Below are 15,622 nucleotides of genomic sequence, written 5' to 3'. Positions count from 1 at the left end.
TGTTTGTTTTTGTCGCCCATCTCTCTCTCTCTCTCTCTCTCTCTCACAAAGTACCATATCAAGAAAATATGGTGTATATTCTTCCAGCAATTGGCTAGTACTGTTAATTAGGATGGAGGAGGTGATATATATATATATATATATATATATATATATATATATATATATATATATATAAATATATTGCCTTTTTTATTTTATTTTGTCTAATTCATGTAAAAGCATCATGCATGCAATTAAATGCAAGCCCTCGTAGCTAGTTTTAGGAGGATTATTTTAGTAATTTAATAAGTTTAGATTTACCATTAATTATCATGCTTAATTTGGTGGATAATCCAGCAATTTTATTTTATCCTTTCATGGATTCACCTATATATATATATATATATATATATATATATATATAAATATATATATATATATATATGTGTGTGCAAATTAACAGATCCGTGAAGCTAGATTAACATGCTTCCAAATTTCCAATATATTAAGGTGATCGATCGATTAGGCAAAACACGCATATATAATATATATATATATATATATATATATATATATATATATATATATATATATATATATATATATATATATATATATGATACTTAATGAATTAAAGATGCTTCAATTCACGGTCTCTCAAAGCGTTAATTAATAATATATTAATATTGAATAATTTCTGAGCACATGCAGCAGCATCAGTTATATAAGATTATATTTAAGAACCACCATCAATCAAGCTAGCCCACGGAGTTAAAGCGAGATTAAATCATTGTCAAAGAGTGATATTTACGACTATTTGGTCACTTAATTTCAAGGTCTTTCAAGTAATTATTAATTAAGAATAGTCAATAATTATATATCCAGAGTCTGATAAATGTTAACATTCTCCTCTCAAGGTGGATAAATCCCTTGACTTATCATCAATCATGCCTGTCCCGCTGACTCAGAAGTACTATAATTAACCATCTATATATATATCCTTTGGTTAATTAAATCTTGTTTTAATTAAATCCTTTGGTTCATTAATTTCTCCACGTAATAAAGCAACAGAACTTAAACCCCTTGAAGTAGGAGGGGGAACTTATAAACGGTACGTAGATATGAGGTTGGGATTGGAATTTACAGTAATTACTTATTCGTCTATATAAGACTTACTTATCTAAATAAATTTTGAATTAACTGACCACCTATTCGAACAAGTAAATTTCATATAAATTCTCTCACATTATTTGTTCGTGGTTTTTCGATCATCTTCAATTCTGTAATTAATGGGTCTGTTTCGTTTGGTCTTAATTTCTTTCATTTTTATTTTATTTTATTATTTATTGGTCCATATATACTAACTAAAATTCTAATCCACAATCCAACGATCGATATCCTAACCCCCACTCCACTCTTTACCGGCCACCTCACTTTTCTTCTCAATCACAAAAATAAAATAAAACAAAAATAAAGAAACGTTTGCTAATTAATTTGTCACCAAGCTAGCGTTAAGCGTGCTGCATACATAAATTTCGTCTGTTTTACTTATTCTTAAGACTTGATTAGAAGAAAGTAGTGGTGGTGAAGCATAGGTTTAAAAGTTGATGGCGACTATATATATATATGTATGTATGTATGTATGGATCGAATCAGATGGCAAACAACATCCTTTTAAAAGCTAAAAGACAAATTATAGGCAGGCAGCTAGAGGTTGTTTTCAAAACTTTAGTGGGTGTCAGCCACAACGTGTTACGCATTGAAATGTACGTTTCGGCAAAAGACAAGAAAAGAGACTCATGGTGATCAAGTGTTCAAGCTCCATTTCATATTAATTACGTAGATGCATCTACGTGGAGCCTAATTGCAATGTCCATTAACAAAAACAAACGTATCGATATCTACTACCATTAACAAGACTACTCTGGAGCACTATTTAGCGTGAAAAACCAAATATGATAAAACTCTTGAAGTTTGGAAGAGTCCTTTTCCTTCATATTTCAAGATAAACTATGATACTGCTATCAGACCTACATTTTCTGCTCAAGCTGCTGTTTGCAGATACTCTATTGGTTTTATAATCAATTGTACCTCTATTATTAGCTCACCTTGCTCTGCTCTTTATGGTGAGGCTATTGCTGCTCTTTTGGCTGCTCGTTTGGCAGCTTCGTTAGGGTTATCCTCTTTTATCTTAGAAGGTGATTCTCTCAATGTCACAATGGCGATTCAACAACTAGCAATTACTACTGATTGGCGAATTGCTTCCATCATCTCAATCATTCACGCTACCATCCCACAAACAGCTAGCTGGAAAGCTAGTCATGTAAATCGAAATGCAAACTTCTGTGCCCACTATGTGGCAAATTGAGCCGTAACCAGAATTCATTATGGCTGCATTCTCATCATTTCCTTTCTATCCATATCTTTTCCTCCATGTTTTGGAAAAGACTCTCCCACAGCCTTCTTTATTCCATAAGTGTTTTTGTTTCTTTTGTTTTCTTTACAATGTACTCACCAAAAAAAAAAAAAAACAAACAAACAAATCGATAGTTGCATTAATGCGAAGTCAGAAGATAGAATTAATATTTGCATGATGAACAACCAAAAGTGCTCGTGACTCATGACTCGTGACCTGTTATCTCTAAAAGGATACCTGATGCTCTGCATCAGAACCTCATTACAAAATATTTATACCTAATCTACACTATATATATATATATATAAACTCAGATCCTTGCTCTCAGTCAACAATTGGAATCCGTATAAATTAAACAACGGTACACTTTTGGTCACGGGTTTCCTTTAAAGCCTCGTTGGACGACATACTAGATTTTGTCCCTATGTTTTATCTGATCAAATGGACAGAGAGTAAAGACGAAAAGCAATACACCAAAACAAGAAGAAAAAGCAAGAAAACAACAGGGCAGGCTACGTACTATCTTGGGAAGGTTGATATCACTGATATTATTGGGCGAGAATGAAAATACTTTCACTTTGATTAATTAGTAGAGGCCACCCATCTAGCAGTAAGATTACGTGCAGACTAGTTGGTGTTGCGATGAACTTTTCTATACGACCAATCTGTAATGAACTTTAAAAGACTACGGACTTCTGATATACAGGATTTCAGCTTTCAATCCAATGGGGGAGATCATAGTTAAGAAATGCGGAAATCCCCACTTACAAGTCACCCTCAACTATGAAGTTCTTAACATCTTCTATCACGGCAAACCTGATGGCGAGTAAAGCAGCCCTAGCCTTGCCCATTGAAGTGCCCCAATCGAGGAGAAAACTTATCTGCCAAGGCCTAAAGAAATTTCACCGTTGAATCACCGCATGTACCAGCCCCCAAAGAAAAAGAATTTCTTCTGATCCAATTATGAAAAGAAATGGGGATATGGGGTCTCCATGTCTAAGGCCACTTTCTGCTTTAAAGAATCCATATCCATATGGGGTCGATCTCCAAGCATCACTGAAGGTGAATCTCGTTATCATTCTAGTAATAAACTCACATTCCATCATATCATATGTTTTCTTCATATCAAATTTAAGAGTCATAAGCGATCCCCTCTCCCTCTTTTATATTTCATAAAATTATAGAGCTCGAGGCAAGGATATTATTATCTTAGGTCTCACCCTCCCAAGGACAAAAGCATATTGGAATGGAGAGATAAGCTTATGAATGATCAACCATGCCATTTTAGTTGAGTCCCACAAATTCTATGGTGAATTTAAAACTACTTAATTGTATGAAAATTGATAAAAGATGGTAAAGAGATGGATGTTTAACATGCATGTCCCTATTCCCAAGCCCTCCTGAAGTGAAAACAATAAACTCTCTGCCACCTCTTTAATTTATCCATACCAAAAGCAATAAAATTGAAGTCGCCTAAACAAATCCAAGGACCCACAAAAGATTCCCCTCCAAAGTTTAGGTATGGGTTGAAAACCATTCTTCAAACCAACCAATCAACGCACAACTATCAAACACACCAACGAAGTCAGGGATTAGTCGGACCTTGATCAATAGGTTAATGAGATCTAGTATTTCTCTATCTATGGTCATACAGATTTAATGGTTGATTTAAAAAAATTTAAAAAAAAAAATGAATATCGATGGAGATGGATGAGAGATTAATAAGAGAGAAAAATATTTCTCTAGGCCGTAGTCGCATTTCACCAAACACTTGTATTTCACCAAACCCATCTACACCCAAATCCACTGCACAACCGCTTTTCACCGAAGACCTTATATCCACTTTCACCTCTCTAAGCCTCCATCACCAATGCCAAAACCAACATAAACGTCAAGGTTGCCAACACTCCTAAACGTTATCCTCTTCAAATCACAAATCTGAAAATTTTGTTTCCAGGTGTTTCCTTCCATCTAGAAAACTAAAAACAAAAAAACAAAAAATACAAATCAAAACCAAGAAGAAGAAATTGCATAGAAAAGACATCTAGTGGTTGAGGTGTGACAATGTAAATTTGCGAGTTGGGAGCTTAGGGCCATGAAGGTAAAGAAACGAGTAAGAGGAAGAGAAGTCGTGGAAGGTATCTACCAATAGTGAGAGACACAAGATGAGAAAGGAGAGAGGCAAACGAGAAGAGAGGCCGAAGGCATTAAGGCGAAGGAAAGTGTAAACCCTAATATGATGACAACCAACCCGACCGTCATCAATAACCCTAAAACATAAGCAACCCGTGTAGATGAATTTTTTGAAAATTGACCGGTATCAATCAGTTTTTTAAGTTGGCACCATCAGATCAGTCCAGGTTCAACACCTGATGAGCACCCCTAGTCACAACACATGAGAATATCGAAGTCCAGATTAAGGATCAATAACAAATTCAATCCAAAGCAGTACTAAATCAATAACACGTTCTACATTCATGTTAAAATGCTATGCATGGAGGGTGGTAATATATCCCTTTAGGAGGAGAGGTCTGTAGGAGGTGAAAGTAGGTTCTCACACATTTTTTATGATTCAAAAAATTCAAGTGCGTCTTAACTGTAAGTAGTAGTAGGGCATCTAGAACATTGTAGTCAGATCACATCCACAGAAACAGAGGTCTAGGCAGTTGGAACGAATGTCATGTGGCAGAGCTAATGAGAAGTCATTCACCATGGGTGCTGGTCGAGATACCTAACCTCACAAAACCACACTACGAAGTGATACAGTTATTGGCCAGCTAACCCTTTTACTGTAAATGTGTAGGATCAACACATTTTTGCACATTGTAGGAGTAGATTTCAGAGATACATGTTAATAGGTGTGATGATAGAGCATCTGGAGATCCTTGCAATGAATGCATGTCCATGGTAACAAGGGGGGGTCCAGGCAGTAGGAGTGGATGCGTCGAATCTGGCAAAGATGGCAGCTGATGAGGAGATCCTCAGGCTCTTGACAACGGCATGCGCTACAAGTAGGGGCAAGCAAGGACTGTATAACACAACAAAAGTTAGCAACAAAAGCTACCAAATGTGCACAAAATTTCAATGTTTTACGGATGACAATTAGAGAATCATCAAAGAGCCATAGTGCAAACAATTCTGTGAAAGGGGCCCCCGTAAATGTTGCATGCCAACATTTCTATGTAAATCAGTGTCTGGCACGCTTCACATGTATCCAGAATCCCAAATAGATTTTTTAAATTAAAAAAAAAAAAAGTTCAAGACTTGATTATATTGAACCAACACATAATGGGCCAGTACTGGACACTAAAGGATGTGGCATTTTAACAAACAATTAATAGACTTAATAATGTTGAACCAACACATGATGGGCCCCTACTGAACATAATAGACTTAATAATGTTGTTTTATTAGCAATTGCTACTAAAACAAGTAATGCCATATCATAACATGAAAAGGCAGGACATCATGCTCTTGCAGTGCCTGTGTGTTTGATTGTGTTTCAATTTATCATGTCTCCGGTAACATGTCATATTTGTTCTCATGTCCATGTTTGCATGGTATAGCCTAGATAATGTTATAGCATTCAAATATGAAGATGAAGATCTTGTCCACAAAGAGCCATTTTCAAACCAGTTGGAGAAATTAAGAATGACTAGTAATGGGTAATGGAACTCTGCATGGCAAGGCAAATGGCTGAACAGGATGAAGCTACATTTGCACACATTGGCATGGTACAGACCACAGAATATATCTTATACTGCTAAGTGAAGGTCAATCCTAAAAAGGAAGCTTCTCTCTCTCCCAAAAATCCTTTACCTAGAGTTGGACCATTGGTCCCACCAAAGCAGGGTCCTAAGAGGAAAGATGTAAAGCCATGACGTTCAGCATTTTTGCATTAAGTAATTAATCTAAAGAATTAAAACCATACACTTGACAACCCAAGATTTTTACTGTTACCTTAGTCAATGGCTCCTTGAGGTCATATAACTGTCTAAAAAAAGAACAAGAAAAACTCATATGACTGCCAACATATAGATAATAAATTATGTTCTTTAACTATTGGGCTATTATGAGAATATGCGCCAGAGGATTATTCTGTTAATTCCTTGATCTTCAGATTACTGATTATAATTGTAAATGACTGAACTTCTGTTAAAAATGCAGACAAATTTTCAGTAGTAACACCAAAACCTAGAGAGGTTTACTAGAAAGCATACCTGAGCACCAAAAGTGCGTGTTTCTTGATCAGTGAGAATGAAAATATCCAAGTCTGAAGGAGCACATGGAATAGTTTGGGAATATATTTTTTGATCAGTAGCGGCTGCATCCTCTACCTTTGTGATGATAACAAAACTCGCCTTGCACAGAGGACAAGTTGAAATCTTTCTCCTTGAAGCCTACATACATTGATCACTGACGTATGAGCACTTTGAAAATTGAATAAATTCAAATTAAGAGCACAAAGTAGTACATTGATTTAATCCATTTTGAATCTCATACTCAAAAAAATTCCATATGTTCACAGCAAAGAATAATGGTCATGCAGTCTGCAAAATATAGATCTTGATTAACCATATTAAACTTCCGGAAATTTTGGCACCACGAAATGGATAGAAAAGGTACTTCCCCCAATAATAAATAAATTTTTTTAAAAAAAAGGTAAGAAGACTTTCTCTCTCTAATTTTCCAATGGTGCACAGCATTGACACAGGATAAGTGCCCCTTTATCATTCGTAATGTTGCAAAAGGATAACAAATATATGTTTCAAATATCTTTCTGTCATGGACTCGTGGCGGACTAATTACTTTGGAATGGCTATTTGCTTGAATTGCTTCATCCAGGCAACTTCCTCCCTTCCGAAGCAAATATCTCCCCCATTTTTATTAAAAGAAAGAGGTTCTCATTATTCAGAAAATTAAGAGAATAAACGAAAATAAGTAACAATACCAACAGGGGTTTGAACCATCACATTCCTTCAGCCAGAATATCCTCTCAAAAACCAAGCCTCTTTAATATCATTTAATTACACTAAATTCCCCAATTCATCCCGGCACATTTACCAAGAAAAATGAGCTCATTTTTCCAAATTTAATTCTGCCAGATTGAATGGTAAAATATTTGTCCAGGTAGTACAATGCATTCCAACTCTGCAATTCCACTATGTTGTCCATCTACAATGTACTGAACTTGCATGATGACAAACTGAAACGTCAAATTATTAAGGATACTCAAATTAGAGGGCCAGTGGAAACTGGACCACTGTTCTTATGTCTAGGGAAAACCAGACACCACATCTTTAGGACATAGTAGATCATATGGAAAAGTAGGACATAAAGCACAATGAAGAGAATGACAAGCACGCATATGTAAATGACTGTTTTGCCACCTGAAATCATGGAAATCATAACAAAGGATATTTACGGATAGTCAAACATTTTCATAAATGAATTAAATGAAAAGATTACTTTTAAAGCATACTGTTGGACATTAATGATCTTTTAAGCATTGAAGCATGAACTGTAAGTTTAGCATGTGAATTATGAACAAGCATATATATTGAAAAGGACTAGACAAGAATTCATACCATATGGTCAGCCCAGTTCTGGATGCATGAAAAACAAAATCGATGTCCACATGGTAAAACCCCCCTGGTTGAACTGAAATCTGTCCAACATATAACACATGATAACTCTGTTGAAGTAGGTAATCTAGTCACATGTTCAATCTGAGTCTCATCTTCGATCTCCTCTTTTAAGTCCTCAACATTAGTACACCCATCTTGAGTAGTCATTTCCATAGCTGTTGACGGATGCTTAACACATAAATTTGAATCCTTGGAAGCTTCTGAACCTTCATTTGTAATTCCAATTTGATTGCGGAACTGATCATCAGATGTTCCTCCAATTTTCAATCTATTAGCATTATGTATACCATCTGAATAATTAGGCGAAGCTGCAACATTGTTATGTAGGTTATGAACTCTAATTGGGTAGCACTCTTGGTCAGATTCCAAATGAACAGATTCCAACATATCTATACCAACATTCTTCTTCAAAAGCCTCCTTCCTTTATGAGAAGGTTCAGACGAAATATTGTTTCCATAACCATTAAAGATCTTTCTCTTGTCTTTATCTGGATGCTTAGAGGAATGAGAACTTGACTCTCCATTACCATTAAAGATCTTTCTCTTGTCTTTATCTGGATGCCTAGAGGAATGAGAACTTGACTCTCCATGCTTTTCAAAGGGAGAAAAACGAAAATAGTCAATAGCAATCACAAGAATGACAAATGCTTTTTTGTAGAAGCAATCGATGAAAAAGATTAAGATATGACCAGAGAAAAGATATATGAAATCAGAAAGCGAAACAAAGGCAACTAGAGAGACTAATTTAGAACAATGTTTGAAGGGAAATAAAAAAGAAAAAAGAATCACAAAACAGAAATATGAACTTCGAAAAATAAAGCAACGCTCATATCTTAAGCTAACCACTCAGTTGCTGAGAATTTGCATGCCAAATGCAATCACTCAATTTGCACCAAAAAGAAGGTAAGATTTTAGGTCTGTTAGCTTCTGAAACTTCACAGAAACAGTGATTCTCACACGGTAAATTAATATCTAAACTCGTTGCCACTAGTAACAAGATGAAACTCAGAGAAGTTCTACTGGCACATACAAAAACAAGATGAAAAGCATCTTCCCCTTTCAGTGACATAAATTCTCTTAATCCCCTTCAAATTTGATCTGAACAAGATAAATTTTCTAGAGAGCAAGGAAGATAACAAAGAATTTGTCAAATGATATGATTTGACACAAGATTCTACAATTCCGTGATGGTTTGAAAGAGCATGCTGAACTAATTAAGAAATTTATCATATTAAGAATGCTCTTATGGATGTTACTCAAAGCTCAAAACTGGATCCATACGTGGCATGCTAGTTCTAAAAGCTTATTTGACCAAAGCATGGGATTAGGGATTTTGACCAAGATAGCTATCCATAAATAGCGCAGAGGAGCAATCTCATCAGAATAGCGCAGAGGAGCACAAGCCTAGTATATTAAAAGTATACAAGAGAAACCCCCTATTAAGGAGAAAAAGAAGAACAGAAATTTGAAAACTCAAAAAAACTAGAAAAACGTAGACTAATATGTGTTGCTATCCATGTGTAAAGGGATTTGAACTCTATCACCGATGTCTCTCGGTTTTGAAACCTTATTGCATTCCGCTTCCTCCAAATACACCACATTAAACACAAAGGAAACAGCCTTCAAACTTTCAAATGTTACGACTTCCCATCTGACCGCTTCAACTCGCCAACAACTCTCTCACCCTTCTAGGCATAACCCAATCAACACCAAATAGAAAACGAACTCCATAAATATGTAGCTACTTCACAGTGAAGAAAAAGGTGATCAATGGACTCCCCACTCTTCATGCACATATAACATAAATCCATCATTATGACATTCCTCTTCCTCAGGTTGTCCAAAGTCAAAAATTTCACTAATGCCACCATCCACACAAGTAACGCTACTCTCGAAGTAGTCTTAACTCTCCAAATACTCTTCCAAGGAAAAATGAAATTAACAGGAATGGGTAACACATGATAATAGAACTTCACTTCAAAATTGTCTCCTTTTGGAAGGAATCCAACATATTCTATCCTGACTTACTCGCCTAACTCTGAGAGAATACAACAACTCAAAGAAAGAAGAAACCAAATTCTCCTCTCAATCACGCACTAATCTGATAAAAAATATAATCCATCGAAGATTTCCATTTCAGAGCTGCATATGATCGGTCACCTATGCATCCTTACGACGTGCAACACTATACAAGTCCGGATAAGAAATCTTCAATAGTTGATCCCCACACTACAAGTTATGCCAAACCTAACCCTGTACCCATCTTCTACTTCATATCTAACAAATCTAGAGAAAAATTCACACCCCCTCCGTATATACTTTTACACTGCCACGCCAAAGGGCCCCACTACCTCCTTTGAACACCAACCTCCCCTTAAACTATCGTCCTTAGTTTCCACTACCAAACTCCACAAAGCCTCCCTCTCTGTAGCGTAACGCTATAACCATTTTCCCATAAGAGCTCAATGAAACTGAATTAGATTTTTTACCCCCAAACCGCATGATTTTATTGTAGTTACAAATTCTTAACCAATTCACTATATGAAACTTAAACTCATCACCAATTCCACCCCTTAAGAAATCCCTTTGAAGTTTTTCAAGCCTATTAGCCACACCTACAATAATGGGCAAGAGAGACAAATAATAAGTAGATAAATTGGAAATAGTGTTTTTTTATCAAAGTCAACCTACCTCCCTTAGACAGATAAACCCTCTTCCAACCGCCATTCCATTTTTTAAATAATATCATTACAAATAGAAGTAGCCTTATACGAAACTTCCAATGGAAGACCCAAGTACTTCATCGGCAAAGATGCTACTCTACAACAAAGAATACAAGCCAAACCTTCTATGTCACCCACATTTTTTTTTTTTTTTTTTTTTTGATAAGTAATTTAAAATTCAATAAAAAGCGCAGAGGGGTGCAACCCTAATACACGGGAAGTATACAAGAGAGCCCCTAAACGGGAGATTCTATGTCACCCACATTGCCAACAGGAACCAACTTTGATTTAGCCAAATTAATCTTCAACCCCGACACTGCTTCAAAACATATAATGACGCAATTGTTCGCAATTTGCCTAAAAAATAATCAAAGTATCATCCACAAACAATAAATGAGAAACTATAAGCTCTGCAATATTCTTCGACCCTACCGAAAATCCTGATAAGAAACCCACATCCACTATAGCCGACATCATCCTACTCAAAACCCCATAAAGACCATAACAATTATGGTGATAACAGATCCCCCTATCTCAAACCACGTGAACTACTAATGAATTCAGAAGGAAAACCATTAATGAGAATGGAGAGCCGCACCGTAGAAATCCAATGCTCTATCCAAGCTCTCCATTTCTCCCCAAATCCACATCTCTCCAACACTTATAACAAAAACTCCCAATTAACATGATCATAGGCCTTCTCCAAGTCAAATTTACACAACACTCCATGTTCCCCAGATCTGATATCCGAGTATCCAGACATTCATTAGCTACCAATACTTAATCCAGAATTTGTCTACCTTGATGAACGCATTCTAGGAACTTGATATAATCTTTCCCAAAACCGATTTCAGCCTATTCGTCAGAACTTAAAAAATAATTTTATAGACACCACGCACTAAACTGATAGGACGAAAGTCCTTAATGTCCACAACACCGGCTTTCTTAGGGATAAGAGATACAAAAGTTGCATTAATGCTCTTCACAAACCTCCCTTAACAATGAAACTCCTTAAAAACTTCTATGATGTCCTCTTTCAAAACCTCCCAACACTTCTGGAAAAAAGCCATAAAGAATCCGTTAGGGCCTAGGGCCTTGTCACCATTTAGATCTCTCACCACTTCCAACACTTCACTCTCCTTAAAATCTCTTTCTTACCAATTTTTCTCATCCACCTCAATAGAGAGAAACGAAAGGCCATCCAATTTTGCTCTCCAATTGAACTGTTTATAATATATTTAGTTGTAGAATTGCACAATATGTTTCTTTATTATTGAAGAATTGGAAGACATAGACCCATTAACAACTAAAGAATCCACAGAGTTATTTCTTCGATGCGAATTTACTTACATCTTCGGCATATATTTCATGAAAAAATAAAATATTACTCTATAATGTGATATATTCTATTACTCTTATACAACTGCTGGTCTCGTAACAACCAAATCATAAAAGGGTCGAAACAAATCGACAAGCAACACAAAAGTTAGCCAATTAAGTTTTACCTCAACCACTGAGAAAAATTTAAAAAATAAAAATAAAAAAAGTTTTACCTCAACCATTCAATGTTGCATCTGTTCAACCCTATCTAAGCCAACATCTTTTTCCCCAGTTTTGATCATTAGGATGTTATCATTTGAATGCTATCTCAAATAGCATGCTTCTCTTACCCTTCTTGTCCTCTATCTAACATAACATGTACTCCTCCTTGAGGTCCTCTAAGATCACAACCAGTCTGTTACTACTGAAACTTAGGGGACGTTTGGGTGTGTGATTGTTTTCTATTCTTCTTTACTATATTCAAAATTGTGAATACCAAAGAAAATTTTTTTCGAAATTATGTTTGGATGATTTAGAGAATATAAAACAAAATTGAAAAAAGATGTTTGAGAAGATGAATTAAATTGAATATATTTGAAAAAAGTAAATGAAAAAAAAAAAAATCTAAGTTGTAAAAAAATAAAAAATAAAAAGGTGGTTTTCGAACCACCCCTAAGGGTGGCAAACCCAAGGGGTGGATCAGCCACCCCTGAAGCTAATGGGGGTGGTCCGACCACCACCCCTGGGTTGTTTTTTTTTTTTTTTCTTTTGATGGGTTGAATAAATTTGAATTGGGTTGAAAAAAGCTGAGTTGAGACAAAATGACGCCCAAATATGAACTTAAAAAATAGTAAAAAATAAAATTACACCCAAACATGCGCTTATCAACTCAACTAACATAGATAAACTGTTTAAGTTGCTCTGTAACATATGTATAGCAAACAGATCGAAATTTATATAGTAATTCACTTTCTAATATATATATATGCCACCAAACTAATCCTTTGAAGAATTTTTCAGTAATACTACTTAGAGCCTGCTTGGGATTGCGTAAAGGAACTTAACAAGTCCTTTTAGTACTTAAAAAGTTGTGTCAAGCAAAAATTGGTCCGTTTGGTAAAAAACTTTTTTTTGACTTTTTTGCTCTAAAAAAACCCAAAATTGCGTTTTGCAGGAAGCTTGAACGTACGGCTTTTTCTGAAAAGCTTTTTCAGGCTTTTTCTATATACAAAAGCTCTATTTTCCAATACAATTCCAAACAGGCTCTTAGAGCTTGATTTTCATCTATATCCAGTATATCAGCTAAAGCTTGTAGCACACCAAGTGGAAAAGAAAAGAAAACTGTTTCAAGAACTTGTAGCAACAGAAAAAAGCTTGTTCCTTCTACATAACGTACAATATGGTAAAGCATAAGAATTTGAAGTGGGACTTATTACCTGCATTAATAAACCAGATAAAGGAGGCTCCTCTAAACAGTATCTGCTACTTGACCTGTTCTCTTTCATTGAAGCCTTTTTAACCAGCTTGTTCTTTGATTTACGAGAAGTATCATTGCTCTTTTGAGAATCAGGAAATAAACTCTACAATAGATTAAAGAAGAAAAATGTAATGAGTTTCAAATCATCCAAAGCTAAACACTACTATCAAATTAGTATGCCTTAAGAAAGAATTCTAAAATAAGTTGCATGGACAAAATGGTGCGTGTATAGCCCAATAGGCTGGGGAACAATATTACCTTATTCAACAAACAAGATTCAGTCCATGCTGCAAGACCAGAAACCCCACAGGCCAAATCGGCAGTTTGTTTTTCGGAGTCGTCACAAACATTCAATTTGTCAGTAAGCATTTTACGACTCTTTGTTGAGAGACCCACATTAACAAGTGGGATTTCCAACAACGGCCCCACTTCTTCCCCACTGCATACAAGTAAACCTTGAAGCCATAAGTCTCTTAATAATAAATTTCATTATTAGTCAAGCTATGTATTAAACAACAGTATAAGAGTGACAGAATCGCTGGTCTTAAATTATAAATTTAAGAGTACCAGGCAACTGCCTATTACAGTAAGATCCAGCATTTAGTTTCAGTTGGCAGTTTCAAGGGATAATGTGTTGAAGCAACTACCTGGCAAACCATGTATCATCAAGAGTTTGTTTAAAATGAATAAGAGGTCAAAAGAAAACGATTCAATTTATACACCATGACTAGAAATTTAATATATGAAGGATGACACTTGAAGTAGACAAAAAAAATTACTAAAATAAGATGAAGCATATTCTTTTCCATTGTTACGGAAAAGCTGAAAAGGAACGAACTTAGCCATACCTTTCCAGGATATAAGAATGCTCTGGGACACGCTTTCCTTGCTTTATGCATTCTTCAACCCATCGATGGTTGACTATTATTGTATTAAACTTCTTAGCAAAATCATATTTCTTTCCTTCAAATCTCCAACATACCTAACAACCAAGTAAAACATAGATCCTCAATCAACAAAAGACAACACCCTATATATTGGGTTAGTGCCCTTTTCCTTTATATTTATTAATTCCAAAATTCCCTTTCAAATCCCTTGCTTCTTTTTCTTTTTCAACTTTGGAAATGCACTGGCATAGGATACGTTAAGATTAAATGAGCGTCAAAGATCAAAACCCACCAAGTGTGTTGTAGATCTTGACAATGCACCTACATAACTTGCACCAGCGTGCGAGATCAGCTTGATGAGGTTGAACCGCTCTGAGCCATGGTAGCCACTGACTGTTGCTACTACAGACTCCATGCCTTGAATTGGGCAAAACATCGACCCTGTAACATCATGGCATTAGATCCCAAATCCACAAAAACTTGAAAAGTAAAACCCACAGAACAACAACATACAAACCTAATTTCTTAGCAAATACAATAAAATTATTTCTGGCGCTAATGAGCTCTGGCTCTAGCTCAAATTGCACCTCATCCCCTTGTAAGAACAAGGATAACTTGCCGATCAAAAAGAGCAAGAAATAATAACAAAGTTACTAAAATGACTAGATAAAATGTCATAGTTTGCGAGCGAGACAGCATACAGAATCAGAAATCTTAACGATCAAACCCTAATGCTCTGCGAATCATATACATATTTAAGAAATCTAAGAGAGAATCCGAAAGACTAGAACTATCAAAGACTCAAAATGCCCTTTGATTTTACAAGAAAACAACATGACAATATGCTTATAAAATTAGAAGAAGAAAAAAACCAAAAAAGAAATTTATTTTCTCGTCCTGCGATTTCTTGTCAGCCAAACAGCACCACTCAGAACCCTAAGAAAGTTAAGGTTTCGAAGAGAGAGAGAGAGATTCAGACCGTCAGATTGAAGCAGATCTTCCTTCTTCTTCTTCTTCTTCCACTGGACTCTTTAAGAGTTTGCCGGGAAAACCCGAAAACTTTTGAATTAGAGTGACGAAATGAGCCCTAAGGGTTTGTAAATATTACCTCTTGACTCGGAACCAACTCGGGCCGAACCGGATGTGTGCCCAGGTGACACTCGCAAAAT

The 15,622-nt window shown here is 35.7% G+C and overlaps 1 protein-coding gene across 2 annotated transcripts; it reads right to left on the bottom strand.

The window, feature by feature from the left end:
* Nucleotides 1-4,850: 4,850 nt before the first annotated feature.
* Nucleotides 4,851-15,579, bottom strand: LOC133859312 (uncharacterized). 2 transcript variants are annotated; one of them, XM_062294673.1, is made up of 8 exons: nucleotides 15,433-15,579; nucleotides 14,746-14,894; nucleotides 14,415-14,548; nucleotides 13,825-14,005; nucleotides 13,526-13,669; nucleotides 7,987-8,637; nucleotides 6,619-6,798; nucleotides 4,851-5,426 (listed from the first exon to the last, which is right to left on the bottom strand). In XM_062294673.1, exons 2-8 carry the CDS (start codon nucleotides 14,887-14,889, stop codon nucleotides 5,250-5,252), a joined length of 1,611 nt encoding a protein of 536 aa, XP_062150657.1. In that variant the 5' UTR covers nucleotides 14,890-14,894; nucleotides 15,433-15,579; the 3' UTR covers nucleotides 4,851-5,249. The 2 variants fall into 2 exon arrangements, with proteins under 2 accessions (XP_062150657.1, XP_062150658.1); XM_062294674.1 differs by lacking the exon at nucleotides 15,433-15,579 and adding an exon at nucleotides 14,971-15,137.
* Between the last annotated feature and the right edge of the window lie 43 nt (nucleotides 15,580-15,622).

The sequence above is a fragment of the Alnus glutinosa genome, chromosome 2, assembly GCF_958979055.1.
Source record: "Alnus glutinosa chromosome 2, dhAlnGlut1.1, whole genome shotgun sequence".
Lineage (NCBI taxonomy): Eukaryota > Viridiplantae > Streptophyta > Magnoliopsida > Fagales > Betulaceae > Alnus > Alnus glutinosa.
Note: the sequence above shows the minus strand (reverse complement) of the source record. Positions and strands in the feature narration are given on the sequence as shown.